Below are 19804 nucleotides of genomic sequence, written 5' to 3'. Positions count from 1 at the left end.
TAATTAACCTAGTCCTAGGCACATGTCTACAATACGAGGAGGACCTGCTACTACAAAATGCAGTGAACTTTAAAATAAATCAACACTGTTCTAAACGTTACTTTCTTCTTTTGAACACAAAACAAGATAATCTGAAGAATGATGTGGGGAACACGCCACTGACATCCATAATGGGAAGAAAACACACTATGGAAGTCAATGGCTTTTTTCACCCTTCCATGTCTTCCTTGTGTTCTCAATCTCATAAACAGACTTGGAACAAGTAGAGGATAAATAAAAATGACAAAATTTTCAATTTTCGGGTGAACTATCCCTTTCACTGAAAATAATATACTTTGAATAATGTTGTACATTGACTTCCGCTGTACAGACAGAATGACATTTCCCAAAATAGCTTCTGTCATACTTCACAGACAAAAGAAAGTGTAATAACGTTACATAAAAGTGTGAACGATCAAGACGACACTTGTCGTTTCTAAAATAAAACAAGCAGTGGGAATCTGCGCTATTAGTTCCTGAAAACACCTAAACGTGTCCGAGCTCATTATGATTCATGAAGTCACACTGCTAACGTTAGTGCATTAGCTTACAGTGTAACGTTAGATGCTTGAGCTAAACTCACACTAGCGTTAACAACACCTCAGCAACACAAGAAGTTACCGCTATTTCACGTAATGTTGCGATAAACGTCAGTGTCGATGACTCGAAGCTGTTTTGAGAATGCAAACGCTGATAATCTGCCAATATTAATACCAAAATATGAAGTTGCTACTTAGCACAGCTCTCGTGTGGCTGAAAAAAACAGCCGTGTTCTGCTGTATAACAGCTCGGTTACATTTAAACAACACATGCAAACGTCTTACCGTGCAGCAGAAGTGAATCAATGATACCGCATATTTACTTTGACAGGGGGTAACGTTATGTATGTTTAATACAGGACAGGATGGCAAGCAGATATAGCCGCTCACCGGGTGCTGAACATGGAAGGAATCGGCAGTGATGCTGATGACGCTCTCCGCGTCACTCCACTGAACAGACCAATTAGAGCGCACTGGTCTGACTTTCCACTAAAGGTTAAAGTTTATCGACCGGTGTTACGAGATTTTCGGTTTCTGAGATTTTGGGTTTGACTGCTAGGCCTGAGCATAGTGTACATGAATTATCTAGTAATTATTGTAGGTGTCATAATTATCATGTTTTTTAGTATTTAACGTTAATTAAATGAAGTTTAATTTAAAGCAATTTATGTGTAAAAAAAAAACACAAAAGACAATTAAATACTTCCAACCTCTTATATAGGGTAGTGTAAAAAATAGGGTAGTGTAAGTATATGTTGCAACTCAAATCTATGAAATAAGTGCGTTTCTCCTATTGACCTTGATCAAGGTGAGATTTTAGTCACAGCTTATTAGGACAATTAGGTAAGTAGCTACCTTTGCTAGTTTGTTTATTAGTTGTTGTTTTTTTTTATTTTAAGAGCATTTTCTATGTTTTACACCCAGTTTGATTTCTCATTCTTTATTTAAAAATATATATTTTGCTCCTACAGATTGCAAGAAATGTATAACATTTGGAGAAAGCTTCAGACTCAGAGATGCTAGTTATCCAGAGGTAAGTGGTAAATGTAATCTGAGACTTCCTTTGAACAATTACCCATTTTCTACAATACAGGCAACAAATGATGAGCTGTTAGTTGTTCCTGTTGATTTACCACCCAAAAACTCAATAAAAGATAAACTTTAAGTTAATACACAGCGCATAGATGCAGAAACTGTTTATTCCAGTCCAGCCAGGGGACTCGTGGGAGTTACTGGGGGTCTGTGGAAATGTGATCCCCCCAGAGCCCCTTTCTCAAATATAATATTCATAATTCATTCATTTATTTTCTTTTTGGCTTAATTCCTTTTTTAATCTGACGTTGCCACAGCGCAATGGACCGCCAACGTATACAGCATATGTTTTACGCAGCGGATGCCCTTCCAGCTACAACCCATCCATACACACGTATTCACACTCATATACTATAGACAATTTCAGCTTACCCAATTCACCTATACCTCATGTCTTTGGACTTGTGGGGGAAACCGGAGCACCCGGCGAAAAACCACACCAACACAGGGCAAACATGCAAATTCCACACAGAAAAACCAACTGGCCAAGGCTTGAACCAGCGACTTTTTTGCTGTAGGGTGATTGTGCTACCCACTGCACCACCGTGACGCACCAAATATAATATATAATATATATCCCACTGTAGTATCTGTGGGTCTGAACTATTAATGTAATTTTATTATTGTTTTTATACATACTGTATGTAACTTATTTGATCTGTTTTTAGTATGGAGAGCTCTGCTGTGACATGAATTTCCCTTTGGGATTAATAAAATCTTACAAACACACAAAGAAAGGGAGCAGTTCTCCTGTTGTCAAATAGAAAAGGCAGGGCTGCACTGTAGAAATATTAATGGTTTATTCATAATAAACAACCTATAAACCTTTTTTTAAACGACTGAAAAAAACTTTAACATTTTAGAATGGTGGCCCTTTCTATTGTAATGATTGTGTCTGGGTCTATGGGATCTAAAAGACTGAAAACAAAGTGGTCTGATCAATTCATATTCAAATCATCTTTAATTCAATTTCCAGTAGGCCTAGGTAAAATTATAGAACATCATTTTATTTGTAGTTTTACTGAAAGACCAAGGTCTGTATTTGATAAAGTGCAACAAAAGTTTACAGTACAGCATGCAGTATTGCTTTAATTTAGATTACATATGTTTATTGTCACAAAAAACAAGAATAGCTGTCACACAAGAATAGCTGTTCAGTGCATACACCACAGACATGTTATCGGAGTTAATGTAAAACATTTTAACATTCAACAACGGCACACATAAATTGATGTTTTACCCTGAACAAATGATATTTTGAACACATCATTTACATTTAATCTGAAGGTTGTACTTCTTTGGATGGACAAATTGATGCATTATTTTGTATTATCAGTTAGGTGAAGATTTCTCTTTTCGCAGGTCAACATTACTTTTTCAGTTTCAGTTTTTTTTTTTTTTTTGCTGGTTTTGTGTGTAGTAAAGGTTGGTGAAGGTGAAGGTTCTGCAGTTATTCCTCAGATGAGTGAGTTTGTTGTATTGTGTAGACCATAAGACGCAAATCTCCTGCTATCGATGCTATAAGATGATCTGGTTTTACAAGTTCAAAGCCAAGGTAGAAGAATGTTCTGGTGAGGAGCACTGAGGAAGGGACAGGTCACAGAAACCACAAGTTATTAAACAACAATTAGACTGGTTAACGAGTTCTAAAAATAAAAATACTCAAATAAAAGTACCATGAATTAAAGCAAATATATATATATATATATATATATATATATATATATATATATATATATATATATATATATATATATATATATATATATATATATATATATATAAGCAAGTACAGTATTAGTATCTGTTCTAAATAGTACTCAAAGTATAAGTAAACAGTAGCCATTCTAAAAGTACACAAGTGCAGTTAGTGAATATTACACAGTGAAAATTACTTCAGCTAATATTATATTATATTATATTATATTATATTATATTATATTATATTATATTATATTTATTATTATATGACAAATTAAAAATTTAGCTTACATCAGTGTCATTTTCTTTTAAGGTTGTTTCTAAGCGTGAGATAAATTATTTGCCATTCACGTACTATAATTTTAAAATGTGAGAATAATTTAATTTCATTAAACACATTACATTATTATATGCATCTATGATAAGCTGACAGAAAGCAGGTTGATACGTTTACATGCAGAGTGCAATCTGTGTAACCTAAAACAAATCTAGCTGTGACAATATGTCAACACTTATGTTGTCCTGAAACACATGTTGAAACCTGACTAAAAAGCTATGAGTGGCACCACAAACCAAGTGCAGCACTGATAGAAAACATGCAATTTAGAAAACGTAACATTTTGTAATGCATTTACGTCATTGTTTCATCCTACAGTAGACATCCTTCATCATCTCATCACTAATTTGGGTATTTGTAATCATTACTTCACTCCACCGGAATTAGAATTTTTAGTGTCAATTTTTGTCACCACCATTGGTGGGTGTACTTTTTGACAGCCGTCTTAAACAACAAAATCTATGATTGTATGTGAAACTCATTCCCAGCAAGTCAATATCACTCATTTTGAACTTACATTTATCTGGCCTGTTCTTCATGAACCAGACAAATACATGACTGATCTTCAGTTTCTCCTCTGCAAACTCCAAAACAGCAGTGAGCCTTCAAAAGGGAAAAGAGTAAAAAAGAAAACATACATTTAAAATCAATTTCAAGAACGTTCAGTTCATGCTGAAGCTGTCAGATTAAGTTCATCACATGTAGAAAAACTTGGATGAGGAAATACAGAAGTCTCCAAAACTCCTTGCCATAATGTTTCAAAAACATATTAGATTGGATTTTGTTGGAAATGAATATCAAGTTGGTGTCAGAACCTGACGTCTATGTCCAGTGTCCAACCTAAAATCAACCAAATATCAATGTCTAATGATGTTACCCCTTGACGTTGTGGACGTTATCACTATGACATCTACCAGACGTTGGATTTTGGTCACTTTCCAAACACAACCTAAAATCAAGCAAATATCAGTGTAACTTGACATTGTCATTGGACATCAAAATAATGTTGTCCTTAGACGCTGGCTGGACATTGAATGTTGATCACCTGACGTCATGACCTAAATCTAACCCAATATTAATGTCTTATGATGTGGTGTGCCTAATGAGATTACAGTGAACTCTTTCATTTAAAAAAACTGTAAAAAAACAGAACTTCTTCCACAGAATTGTAGTTTTACCCACATATATATAAGTGAACCATTCTGTTATGTAATTTTTCCACCTGTGTCTAAATGTGTTTCCCTGTAAACGAAATTCCCTTTGTGGATCCAGTGAGAGAAGTCATGCAAGACCTTTTTAGGCCAGACTGAGGAAGTTCTGAAACATTTATAACCTTTCTTAAATGTGACAGCGGTAATCCATTTACAGTGTCTCACTCCTAAAATAGGTATTGGTCAAACTTGTTGCTTGTTCTGCCAGTATACCAGGGTCTTATTGTTAACAATAAATAAATAAATAAATAAAAAATTTTTTTAAATAATAATAATATAAATAATAATAATAAAAGATTTTTTTCAGCACATTTCTTGTCATAATAGTTTTAATAACTCATTTCTAATAACTGATTCATTTTATTTTTACCATGATGACAGTAAATAATATTTGACTAGATATTTTTCAAGAAACTTCTATACAGCTTAAAGTGACATTTAAAGGCTTAATTAGGTTAACTAGTCAAGTTAGGGTAATTAGGCAAGTTATTGATGATGATTGTTTGTTCTGTAGACTATCGAAAAAAATAGCTTAAAGGGGCTAATAATTGACCTTAAAATAATAAAAAAATTTAAACTGCTTTTATTCTAGCCAAAATAAAACATCAGACAGATTATCAGACATACTGTGAAAATTTTCTTGCTCTGTTGAACATCATTTGAGAAATTTTTTAAAAAGACAAAAAAAAATTCAAAGGGGGGCTAATAATTCTCACTTCAGTGTTCTGAAACATGGTTGCTGGTATAAGTTGGTTCTTAGATAAGTACCAGTTTAAGACAGCTTAAACTAGCAGCCATGCTTTAAAACTTAGCCAGCATATGCTGGATTTTTTTCAACAAAGTATACCATTGCTGTTAGTGAAAACCTGAACCATAAAAGAAGAAATGTAAAATGGAGCTAACTAAAGTAGGTTTAAGTTAAAACAAATAAATGATTGGAAATAAAAGCTGAAACTAAAGAAAGCTGGAACTGAATCAAAGCCATATATCAAAACAAAAACTGTAATATTACAGATATACTTAAATGAGATATCACACTGTATCCGTAGGGTCTTAAAGCCTTAATGCCTTAAATTTGAAAAACTAAATTTTAGGTAACAGGTCTTAATTTTCCTCGGTCCAAGTAAAGCTACCCAACTGGCCCGAAATCCATCCAATCACCAGCAATCCATGTTAATAAAATCAGGGAAAGAGAACTAAAAACAATTACACAGTTCCTCATGATAATAACAGAGCGATTTATCCCTTCATGTTATCTTTCATTCATACAAAAACTCTTTATAGAAGTAAGGGGAAGCAGACATAATATGTATGAATAGACATGAAACTTAAGGTTTTAAAACAGAAATGCATTAAGTTGAATAGAACTTCTACTCAATCAATGTGGACCAAAAGCAAAACAAATATATATTTTTGATTATTTATGTAACTGTCTTCACAATAAATATACTTTTAACAATGTCAAACTTGCATTTAAAAAAAATAAATATTATGTTATATTATAGTGTACACAACTAGAGTTGTCTTGTTTCGATACATTAAAGTATGTCGCTAAGAAATTATTACATTAGATTTGTTTTTGTTTTTTTGTGGTGAGCAAATAAATTAATATAAGAAATAATCATTATTGTTTAGCCCTGTATAAGTCTAAAATTTCATTTCTAATGGTCTTAAAAGGGTCTTAAAAAGCCTTAAATCTGACATGTGGAAACCTGCAGAAACTTTGGATGCATGTAAAAAAATTACTATAAGTTTAAATTACTATATAATTATAAACAATAAAATCTAAATAATAAGAGTAAAGCTAATTCAAAATATAAATTCAAACAAATAGTCAACAAGTAACTCAATAACAATGCAGGTTACAGACACATAAGGCAGTGTACATGCACCTGTTTGGTACTGAAACAATACAAGGGCAGTGAACAGGATATGAACTGTTCAACAGGAAAAAGGATGCAGTCCATACTAATGGCTTACCCTTCTTTGGTGCCTTTTAGAAGTTCTCCATTTGGTAAACCAACAAAGAGGCTGTGGCCAGAAAGCACAGTCTGCATGCTCCATGACAACTGCTCACTGAGCTCGTACTGAAAGAGCAGAACTGATGAGTCACTGTCCAGCGAGGATACCTGTTTCACTGTCAACTTCCCATCCTGCACGACATTCCGTGAAGACACACACACACACACACACACACAAATAACAATTATTAAAAGCGTTATGCGACCTTTACTTACCTATCTGAAATACTGACTGCAGCTATAAAGTCACATTCATCTCATAAACACAAGTAGCTAGTTTGGAACACTTAAAGAGGCTGTTCACCCAAAAATTATGATGTTTAAGTTTCTTTCTGAAAGAAAAAAAAAGATGAATGCAACAGCCACCGACTTCCGTAGTATTTTTTTCTATAATGGATGTCAATGGTTGCTTGTTTCCAACATTTTTCAAAATGTCTTATTTCATGTTCAACAGAAGAAAAGATATTCATAAATTGAATCACTTCAGTGTGAGCAAATGATTTGATTTCTGAGTAAACTGTCCCTTTTAAGTATTGAATGCTATAGTTAATGGAGTGTCTTATTCAAATCTTTTCTGACGTTCACACTGTAAAACCAAACAGTGAAATGGAAATAAAACCTGTGAAATAAAAATAAAGTTCTACTAACTTTAAAAAAAGAAAGTTAATTTGCACAAATGTTTTGAGTATTCTGATCCAATCAGGTTTTACAGTGTGGCTTTGTCAATTAAGCATCTCCATTGGTGGTGATGGGTTCACCTTGTAAAGGAGCACATCTTGATTCAGATCCCTGTTCACATCTTGTCCGGCTGTGCTCATCTTTGTATGAGGGGCATCAGGAGCACCACTGAGGCCCCGGAGCCTGCAGCCTGACCCAGCGGAGCACACATGCTGAATCCAGGAGAACAGCTCTGCACAAATACAAGACTTTGATTTTACTGACCATAATTGGTGCTTAACCATCAAGTCACAAGATATGGTCGGTGTGACACAAACACTTATTCAGAAGAATATGGAATAAGACTTTGACAAGAGCCTTTTTTATATGCAACCCGATAAATGGGTCAGAAAAGGCAAGCCTTGTGGTTTGCTGCAGTGGTGAGGATAATGCATCCTGCCATGCATACATTTTTTAGGAATTTTTAGAAGAGCATGATGTAAAATTTAAGCGGTTGCCCTGACCTTCAAATTCCACAGAGACCAGTTCAACTGCACATCTGCGAGATGGGCTGGACTGGACTAGCAAATTGAATCTATTCCATCCAACTCACTGCCGTGAGTTATATATATATATTTCAGCCAATCACATTGCAGTAACTTAGTGCATTTAGGCATGTAGACATGGTCAAGACGATCTGCTGCAGTTCAAATCGAGCATCAGAATGGGGAAGGAAGGTGATTTAAGTGACTGAGCATGGCATGGTCGTTGGTGCTAGATGGGCTAGTCTGGGTATTTCCGAAACTGCTGGTCTACTGAATGATCTGAAAAAGATAAAATATCTAGTGAGCGGCAGTTCTGTGTGCACAAATGTCTTGTTGATGCCAGAGGTCAGAGGAGAATGTCCAGACTGGTTCGTGCTGATTGAAAGGCAACAGTAACTCAAATAACCACTTGTTATAATCGAGGTATGCAGGAGAGCATTTCTGAACACGTCAAAACCTTGAGGCCGATGGGTTACAGCAGCAGAAGACTACGCCAGGTGCCACTCCTGTCAGCTAAGAACGGGAAACTGAGGCTACAATTCACACAGGCTCACCAATATTGGACAATAGAAGATTGGAGAAACGTTGCCTGCTCTGAAGAGTCTCCATATCTGCTGTGGCATTAGGATGGTCAGAATTTGGTGTCAACGACATGAAAGCATGGATCCTCCCTGCCTTGTATCAACGGTTCAGTTGGTGGTGTAATGGTGTGGGGGATATATTCTTGGGACACTTTGGGCCCATTAGTACCATTTTGAGCATCGTGTCAATGCCACAGCCTACCTGAGTATTGTTGCTGACCATGTCGATTCCTTTATGACCACATTGTACCATCTACTGATGGCTACCGACAGCAGGATAACTCACCATGTCATAAATTGCGAATCTGGTTTCTTGAACATGACAATGAGTTCACTGTACTCAAATGGTCTCCACAATCACCAGAACTCAATCCAATTGAGCACCCTTGGGATATGGTGGAAAGGGAGATTCACGTAGATGTGCAGCTGACAAATCTACAGCAACTGTGTGATGCATTTCAAAATGGACCAAATCTCTGGGGATTGTTTCCAGTACCTTGTTGAATCCATGCCATAAAGGAGTAAGGCAGTTTTGAAGACAAAAGGGTGTCCAACACTGAATTAGTAAGGTGTAGTATATATACATATATTATTTTAAGAAATGAATAAAAAATGTATACTATGTGGGTGGAGTGTACTTATTTATGCTGAGAATCTATTTTATTTATTTATTTATTTATTCATATTTTAATAGACCTAGCTGCGAGCTGTAGCATTACGTAACATCCCGCTGTAGGACGCGCGCATGTAATCATGTAAACCGGTTGACACCGGAGATGGATGAACATATAGTGATGAAATTACAAACTTTAACGACGGTGTGTTAAAATGCAGCAAATAGACAGAGGACAGACATAGTAATTATATAGAGAAAAGATCCGTTTGGTCAAATGCGCTGTCCAGGACGCGAAAATGATACTCAGAACATGATGTACTGTACACCGTCATCACCATCTAAATTTAGAGCACATCTAAACATTTCTCGGATAAAACGAGGAAATCAGTACATTACAATACATGGTGGATATTTTCAGAGACTGAGAATGTGATCCCACCAATTCAAATGTTTTTTTTCCTCTGGTTTATTTACAACAAGCAGTTCATTTAGATATAACAATGCCACTTATCTTTTGAGTTGCAATGCCATGTAAATCGGAGGGGTTGTGTTATTTAAACAATTAGCGATCTAAAACCCCAAACCGTATAAGCAATGTTAATATAACTCTCTGAACTGATGCTATGGGCTACACATAGGCTAAACCGAAAGAAAAAATATACACATGGGCTATGGTTTTAGCTTACCTTGCTTGTGTGTTGATCATTTTCTCTCTTCGGAGTTGCTCTTGTTGTGTCTTGTGCACTTGTTCGAGTCGCAGGTTCTCGACTCCTCTCTCTCTCTCTCTCTCTCTCTCTCTCTCTCTCTCGCGCGCGCGCGCACACACACACACTCACACACACTATAATTTAGGAGTTTCTGATGGGAGGAGGAATAAAGCCAATAGAGGAAAGGGAAGTGTGATATGTTTTCCCCTGAAAATACCTCAAAATAGCCATTTTAAATGCTTATAGAAAATAGTTTTGATAACATGTTTTCAAAACATAAAATGTTAGCTTATAACTCTAAATGAATGAGCCTACTAAACACCAACAACAAAATAATAAATTAGATTAAAATGTTGTCGTTCGCGTGTTTTCTCCGGGTGCTCCGGTTTTAATCAAGACATGCTCTAGGTGAATTGGGTGAACTAAATTGACTATATAGTGAGTGTGTATGGATGTTTCCAAGCTGCAGCTGGAAGGGCATCTGCTGTGTAAAACATATGGGGATAAGGTGGCGGTTCATTCCCCTGTGGCAACCCCTGGTAAATACCCCTGGTATACTGAGCCGAAAGAAGATGAATTAATTAAAAATTTCTTTGCAATAAAAATAGGGGAAATCTGGTATACATCGCTCGTTTTGTCGTAACATGTCCACTAGGTGGAGCAATAATCCTGAAATATTAGTTATTGTTTTCATTGTCACTTCGGGTTGCTTTGTGTTGTAATTTTTTTCAGTACTCTCTTCTGCCGACAGCGTCAATCCAGATGTTTGAACTATCCTATTTTTGAGAAAGCTTGAATTAAATTAAATAAACACAAACTAGAAATATTTTTGAACATACAAATCATTGGTAAAAAAAAAAAGCATAATGCGTGTACAAACAAGTAGCCTAACTGCAATTTTTGAAATGCAAGTAAGTTATAAAAGTTGCTCTTATATAATGCTTGGATTACTTCTGTATTCTCAGAATTGGATTTATTATGTGTTTGGTATTCTGAGGTTGCACATAATTGCACAATTTCAATTTAATTCTCGTTTAAAGTATTACTTATTTTAACAGACAGTATTTGCATTCACCAGCAGCATTACCAGAGTGAAATAAGTAAGAGCTGACCGCTAATATTCTTTGCACACATGCTGTATTATTTTTTTAAACACTCATTACTCTCTTATAGTTAACTTGAGCAAATAATTATGTTATCTTTTTATCCAATTACACTCTTAGAAATAAAGGTAGCCTAGCTACAGGAGCTGTCACTGGGTGGTATCTTTTCAAAAAGGACAAATTTGTACCTAAAAGGTCCATATTAATACCTTTATGGTACATATTAGTACCTAAAAACTACAAAAATGTTCCTCTTAAAATTTTTAAGTACTAATATATACTTTTGAGGTACCAATATAGACTCTTTAAGTACAAATGTGTACTTTTTAAAAAGGTACCACCCCAGTGACAGCTCACGTACCTTCTGAGAGTATATTAAAGTGACCAGAAATTGGTAAATCTAAACTTTATATGAATTTCTTTGCACATGCTGATTTAGTAATTATAAAACTAATATTTATGCCATTTTGTGATGTTTCGTCTCTAGCAACCTAGTAAAAATAAATAAAATATAAAAATATAAAATATATCATATCTAACAAAATGAAATACTTTGTACTTGGGTTAATTAGATCACCCACAAGCTGAAAATGTGCACCCTCAAGTTGTTCCAAACCTGATTGAGCAATTCTCCGTTGAACAAGTAGGATGATATTTTGAAGAATGTTGAAAACCAGTACTTTGACTTCCAAAGTATTTTTTTTTCTTCCTCCCCCATTATAGAAGTCTGTGGATACCAGTTTTCAACATTTCATACTTTAGAGTCAATTCAGGATAATGTTGAGTATATTTTCATTTTTAGGAGAACTGCCCCTTCTGTCATTTCTTTTACCTCAAAGAAAGTAACACTCTTCAAGTAGTAAGCAGTAAAAGTGCTAGCTGAGGTATTTTGTGTTGTTTGTAATTTCATGGGAGGTAAAAACGGGTGGCAAAGGGCAATATTTGTCTTCTTCACTTTCTGGAGATTTGCTGAGTAGTTTTAAGTTTAGTTCCAGAGTTATACAAGTTATTTCAAACAATTATTTAATTACAAACATCATTAAATTACTTTTCTAATTTCTTAAATTACTTGAAAATGTATTTAATTACTTATTAAGTAATTGACTTGCCTTTTCTGATAGTATATAAAATCCGTACAAATCTCTATAGGCAATAATAAATAAAACCCTTTTAATTCTTTAATTTTTTAAAAATAAATTTAATGCTTAAAAAATATATGTATCAAAACACAAAACGATGACACCATATTTGATACAAAATATTGTCACTAATTTCTTACACAGTTCATTCTTTATTTGAACTATCTAATAATTTTGAAAAATATCTGAATAACAAAAATAAATACAACTAGTCTGGATTCATGCCAAATATGAACTGACCTCTGGCTCATTGTTTCATAAGCATGTGCAGTTGATAAATGCAACCTTATTTAGCTAAAAAAATAAAATTATTTTGCAAAATGTATTCATTCATTCATTTTCCTTCAGCTTAGTCCGCCAACTATTCCAGCATATGTTTTACACAGCAGATGCCCTTACAGCTGCAATCCAGTACTGGGAAACACCCATACACATTCGTTCACACTCACACACTATGAACAATTTATAGTTTATTCAATATACCCCATGACTTTGGACTGTGGGGGGAAATCCACGCCAACACGGCGAGAACATGCAAACTCCACACAGAAATGCCAACTGACCCAGCCAGGGTTTGAACCAGCGATCTTCTTGCTGTGAGGTGACAGTGCTAACCCTCTGAGCCACCATGCCACCCCAAAATGTACTTGTATAACAAAATACAATGGCTCTGCTTCTCTGAACTGATTTATGCAGAACTGTTGAATCTATAGCATTTACAGAATGTAGATTCAGTACACAGAGTAAATCCAGCAGCCGCTAATGGTGACTGTCATGTCCCAAACTGGAAGACCTCTTTTGGTCAATCTGTTTTGTATGTTAAGGGAACCAAATTGTGGAATGACTTGTTAGCCTAAAATTAGAAAGTAATGTAAATGTTTTTAGTAGGATACTTAAAGGACACATAATTTACCCCTTTTTAATAATTTAATATTAATAGTATAGCCAAGAGCTTCCCGCTCTGTGTTTGAAACAGACAGGCAGACAGAGAGAAGAAACACGAGTGAGAGGACATGTATGACTCGGACACAGACCAAGCAGAGAGTACAAAATCATTTGTGTGTTTGTATAGTTTTACAGCCAACTGTGTGCTAGTTTAAAGTTCTGAGCTTGTACACCGAGACTAATAATCACGCACTCTGAATTAACTTTGACTGATGCACCAGAGCCGCGACACGGCACACTCAGACACACACATTCGGATGTTATTTAAAATGAAATTATTCAGATGGCGTGGCAGAAACATGAAGTGTCTTGAATCGTGGCTGGGCGCCGCAGACAGCCGCCGAATTGAAGCCCCGGTGTGTGTACCCTGATAGAAACCTATGTTTACAATTCTAAAATGCGTGGCGCGACGGCGCTTCTGGTGTGCAACCTCTAGGCAAGTTCGTTATTTTATTTTCAATGGAGAGACGCGCACACGAGGCAACGCCCTTGCACTTTCCAGCTGCACATAGTTAAGATCACAGGAAGTTTCTGTGACTACGAGAAATGCGAACGGCTGAAATTTAAGGTAGATGCAATGAAAAGTTCACGTTTGCAAACCTACCTAAAGATACAAACAATAATTCTGATTAGAGCGATAATGTGGAGAAAATTGATCTTGTGTTGAGGCCAATTAGCCTTACGTCTAAAAATAGAGCAAGGGTGTTCCTTTAGTGATTTCGCTTTGACTCACGCTGAAAATGGCGGACGTGAAACAACAAACTGAAGATGGTGATGCGCCTGTGAATCAATATTGGTGGGCGGGGCGACCGCACTCTTACGTCAAAGTTGCGGTCGCTCTGAAAACCGCTCCAATTGGTCCACCGTTTTTATGTTGTTAAATTGAAAAAAAAAAAAAGCACTGGGAGTGTTTATATCACCCCAATATGATGGTCTATACACTATACCTACACACGTCTGTCCAAACAGCTAGATTTTTCAGCATAGGTGCCCTTTAAAGGTGCAGTAGGTGATCTGCCAAAATGCTGTTCGTTGGCAAAATGACTTTAAAAATACAGTCCCTTCCCTGCCATCCAAAGCCATGCTCCTGATATCATGAACCTGCACTTTAAAGATGACAGTAGACAACTCACTAGATCATGTCATTCCCCTGTTAGAAAACTTTACAGTACTTTTTAATACTGCAATTCTCAATGAAAAACTGTATTAGTTTTCAGTTGTGTAGTTAACAAGCAAAACTTGCGATAATGTGCAATATTTCATGCATGCAAGAATCGCTGGTCTCACTCTCTCATATGCTTTGTCCTAAAGCCACTACTGTATGCTTAGTGGTTGGCCAGAGGGTGCAGGAATTACACTTATTATTAAGCCATACTTCCATGCTATTTCTGAGCGAATATTCAGAGTAGCATGGTAAACAATATAAGGAGCGTGTCACAGGCTGTCATTCTTCAAAAATGTGCTATTTACTGATGTTTTGTTGTTAAACTACATAAAAATCTACATTATCAATGCTGTAAAAGGTGTCTAATAAAACTGAAAATAGTCACATCAATCTATCGCCGGAAGATTTCATTGGCTGAGCAACACTTCTGTGCATATAATCCATTTATAACAACACAATCTACAAAAGATTTGCGTGACTAAAATAGTTTTAAAAGGTAACATAACCTGTCTAAAATATATACTCCAACATTCATTCAGGGTTTTAATTTTTTTTAGTCTTATGCCTTACTTAGAATATAAAAACACATGTAAATACATTTAGATCATTTACTTTAATCAATACTATAGAAACGTAAAAAGACTTTCAACCGGCACATGTATGTATTTTACTTTCATTTTATATCAAGCCTCAAGAATTACACTCTATAAAATGTTGACTTATTTATTTAACCCAATGGTTGAGTTAAAAATATTAGGTGCTTTTTTGGGTTGTTTAACCTTTATTGGATTATTTATTAATAACTCAACCAGTTGGATTAAATATTCGATGCTCTGTTGGGTTAGTTTTCACCTTTATTGGGTTATTTATTTAATAACTCAGTCAGTTGGGTTAAAAATGTTGAATTTCAACAGTCAACTGATTTATCTGACACAGAACAGCTGTATTAATATGCGTATGTAATGTTGTTTTTGTGTTATAAAGTTTATTAAAGCTCTAATGCAATAATGTTGTTATGTCTTTATCAAATTACCTCTTTGTGTCATTTTTCTAATATCCGTTTTACCAGAATTCTTAATTGTTAATGATGCAAATGCGCACTTCATAGCTGATCTATAATGGATAAAAAGCGATTGGGTCTGGAACTTAAAATGTAATAAAGCATTTTCAATATTTTTGAAAACTGCGTGTTATTTATTTACACAGCCATAATTATAAAATAACAGTAGTACTAGTAGCAATAGTGATACCATAATGGAAAAAAAAACAACAACATCAAAATAACCCAATGCATTGGCACGGTGGCCCAGTGGTTAGCACTGTCGCCTCACAGCAAGAAGGTCGCTGGTTCGAGCCCTAACTGGGTCAGTTGGCATTTCTATGTGGAATTTGCTTATTCTCCCAGTGTTCGTGTGGGTTTCCTTCGGGTGCTCCGGTTACCCCTACAGTCCAAAGACATGCGCTATAGGTGAACTGGGTAAGCTAAATTGTCTGTAGTGTATGTGTGTATCTCCTGGTCCTCCAGGTTGGGGGTTGAGCATTGGGCTAACGACCACCTTGTAAAAATTAGATGTTACGAAACACCAACATGGGTCTGCTAGATATCAGCTTTGATATGAACGGCCCCGGGAGTAAGTAAATATACTGTAAAAAAATGCTGGGTTCCACACAATAGATTTGTGTTGAGACAACATGCAGGTATTAACTTATTAATTTTGACAAATTTAAGTGAATTTAAAGATAAAATGATAAAGCTGTCTCAACTTAATGCAACTTTTATTAAGAATTGTGTTGTTTCAACTCCTTTTAACTAAGCAGTTTGAACAAACAGCAAATGTCATTTTTGAGCGTTGTTACTGTGTAAAAGATATACATTTAGTTCCTCTCAAAAGCAACACAGTAAATCAAACAAGCGTTAATCTGCTGCTTACATTACATATGTCAGTAGGAACACAGCTAGCTCGTGTGTAACATCTGAGAATGATATGAGCTCAGTGTAAATGACTGACGGTAATAACAGGATCCTGCTGTTGGCAGCGCAGACTCCGCCTCATTAGATAAAGAGGCATGAAGTGCAGGCTGCTCATTTGTCTAATCTTCCTCAGCACAAACATGACTCTGGAGTGAGGGGTGAGGAATGCCTCTCTGTGGGGGCGGCGGAGGGTCAGGCGGAGGCCAAAGCAGGTGGTGTTCATCAGCCCGCTCTCCTCCTCCTTCTCCTCCACCCTGCAGACACTGCATGGGAAACACTGGAGACGCAGACTGGATAGAACTGTACATTATAGGCTTGTTTCAAAAGGACAAATTGAACAAAATGTCGGATGAGCGTTGAGTGTGTGTATGTGTGTTTAAAAAAATCTTTTCAATTTTATTTTATAAACAGGCAAATGTAAACACACGTGTGGCATGGGACAGATGGCAATCTGGAAACATAATTTTAGAGAGATACTAGATACTAAAGGTGTCTCTCTAGAGATACTAGAGATACACCTTTAAACATTTAATTTTCAAGACAATATTTAATTATGATTATAAATAAAATTATTTATTTTTTTACAATCAAAGGAACCTATACTTATGTAAAGATAAATAAATTACTAAAAATAATAAATTACTATAATTACTATTATTATTAATTATTATTATTATTTAATTATTATTATAAAGTTAATTGATTTGTATTTAATATTTATTGTTTTTTTCTCATTGTTGTAAATACATTTTTGTTAATATAGTTGTCATTTCTACACTCATCTAACAACAAGAACAGTAATAATTGTTTTTTGTTAATTATTCTTAATTATTAAGTTATTATTTTTCAATAAATTATTTACTTTACCATTAATATTTATGTGTATGTTTTCCTAAACTGTGCTTATATTTTAATAATAATAATAATAATAAATATTATTCTTATTTGTTATAAATGCATTAGTTGTTATTAATTTATTTATTCTTAAATTGTTGTTATATTTAAACAATAATAACAATAAAAAGTATTATTATTATTATTTATTTTAAAATTATTAATAATTCTAAATTGATCATAATACTTTAATTTTCTCCTTGACATATATCTTTATTCATAATGCAGCACTGAAGTATTCAATTTATTATTATATCTTAAATTAATATTATGACTACATATATATTATCTGTTTTATGTTGTAATTATAATACCAACAATTATTATGATTATTATTAATATTATCATTATTATCAATTATTATTATTTATTTATGTTATTATTATTAAGTTCATTAATTTGTATTTAACATTTATTATTGTTTTTATTTGTTGTTGTGAATACATTTTTGGTAATATAGTTGTCATTTCCACACTGATCTAACAACAAAAACAATAATAACTGAGGTTTTTGTTGTTAATTATTGGTGTAATTTGTAGATCTTTGTTTATTATTAAAGAAGCATTTATTATGAATTTATTTATAATTAAATGTTGTTTCTCATTAAATTATTTACTTTATTATTTATGTTTATGCATATAATTTCTTAAACTGTGCTAATATTTTAATAATAGTAATAATAATAATAATTATTATAATATAATAATAATAATTATTAATATTATTATTATTATTATTATTATTATTATTTTATCTATCATTGTTTGTTATAAATGCATTATTTGTTGATCTTTTTTTTTTATTTTTTAATGGTGTTAACTGGCAGCTATAGCGCTTTGCAACTCTCACATGGTCGCCCACTGAAGCTAAGCAGGGCTGCGCCTGGTCAGTACCTGAATGGGAGATCACATGGGAAAGCTAGGTTGCTGCCGGAAGTGGTGTTAGAGAGGCCAACAGTCTGTGTGCAACCTGCAGTTTGTGTGGGTCCTAATGCCCCAGTATTCACCTTATTCTCAGCTGTCGAGCGGGCGCTGCCATTTGAATCTTTTTGTCTCGCGACTTCCGGTCACATTCACTTCCATTCATTTTTTGACGTTAACAACTGCTCGTTACGCTGCTTGATGTTGCAATTTAATATTTTCTTATTATATTATTCTACTTGGTCTGTGTAGTCATGCAAACATTTGTTTGTTGAGCAAGTAGTTTGGCCATTTTCTGCCGTTTATTATTCCTAGTCATTTCTCCAATAGGCGACTGAATCGGAAGTTCTAAGACAATCGCGAAAACAGGCGCACTTCCGCATTTTAGAATAAGGTCAATAGTGAAGCCCCACTATACTGCTCAGTGAGTGCCGTCTTTCGGAAGAGACGTTAAACCGAGGTTTTGACTCTGTTTTCATTAAAAATCCCAGGATGTCCTTTGAAAGAGTAGGGGTGTAACCCCGGCATCCTGGCCAACTTTGCCCACTGGCCTCTGTCCATCATGGCCTCCTAACCATCCCCATATCTTAATTGGCTTCATCACTCACTAATCAGCTGGTGCGGTGTGCGGTCTGGCCGTCGCGTCATCCAGTTGGATGCTGCAAACTGGTGGTGGATGAGGAGATTCCCCCTAATGTGCAAAGCGCTATATGAATATAAGGAATTATTATTATAACAATAACAATAAAAAATACTATTTATTTATTTAGGTATTTATTTATTTATTATTGTTATTATTATTATTATTATTATTATTATTATTATTATTATTATTATTATTATTATTCATTTTAAATTTATTATTGATTACAATAATTTAAATATTTTTCTCCTTGAAAATAAATTCAGCACTGGTGTATTTAGTTTATTATTTTATCTTAATTTAATATCATATATATATTATATATATATATTGTATATATATATATATATATATATATATATATATATATATATATATATATATATATATATATATATATATATATAGTAATTATAATACAATTGTTATTATTATCATATTTTATCTACATTCATTATAAATGAATAATTTGTTATTATCTATTTACTCTTAAATGGTTGTTATATTTCAATAATAATAACATAAAAATGTATTATTAATAATTTTTTTATTAATATTAATACTACATTATTAATTTTCTCTTTGATATATATTTTTATTTATAATTCAGCATTGGTGTATTTAATTTATTATTATATATGTTATTATTATACTGTTTCTATATTGTATTTATAATAACATCAATATTATTATTATCTCATTGATTAATATCGCTTGACCTGATCAAGCAGCTGTCCTCCTGGCGGCTCGTCAACCATTTGATGTCAATAGTCCTTTTGTTTCCCGTTCTTAATCCTAACACACACACACACACACACACACACACACACACACACACACACACACACACACACACACACACACACACAAACACACACACACTGTGTCCACTTCTCTGGGCATAACTGTGTCCAATATTATGTAAACAACAAAGGGTGAGCGGGGTTGTGTTTAAAAACCTTCTACCACTCGCAGTT

General features: G+C 34.3%; 2 protein-coding genes across 3 annotated transcripts in view; both read right to left on the bottom strand.

The window, feature by feature from the left end:
* slc25a44b (solute carrier family 25 member 44b) overlaps window positions 1–1017 on the bottom strand; it is a 7391-nt gene extending 6374 nt beyond the window's left edge. Inside the window, exon 1 of one of the 2 annotated variants that reach the window (XM_087259285.1) lies at window positions 969–1017. The gene's annotated coding sequence lies outside the window, so the exon portion shown is untranslated. 2 annotated transcript variants of the gene reach the window in all.
* Window positions 1018–2612: 1595 nt separating this feature from the next.
* oaz2b (ornithine decarboxylase antizyme 2b) lies at window positions 2613–10134 on the bottom strand. The gene is given in 5 exon segments (NM_001080090.1): window positions 2613–3251; window positions 4226–4311; window positions 6900–7072; window positions 7699–7850; window positions 10026–10134. Coding segments are annotated over 5 exon segments (561 nt in total). The 5' UTR covers window positions 10046–10134; the 3' UTR covers window positions 2613–3120.
* Window positions 10135–19804: the final 9670 nt, after the last annotated feature.

This window comes from Danio rerio, chromosome 7 (genome assembly GCF_052040795.2).
Source record: "Danio rerio strain M-AB ecotype USA chromosome 7, GRCz13ab, whole genome shotgun sequence".
Classification (NCBI taxonomy): Eukaryota; Metazoa; Chordata; class Actinopteri; order Cypriniformes; family Danionidae; genus Danio; species Danio rerio.
This window is presented reverse-complemented; position numbering and strand designations above follow the sequence as displayed.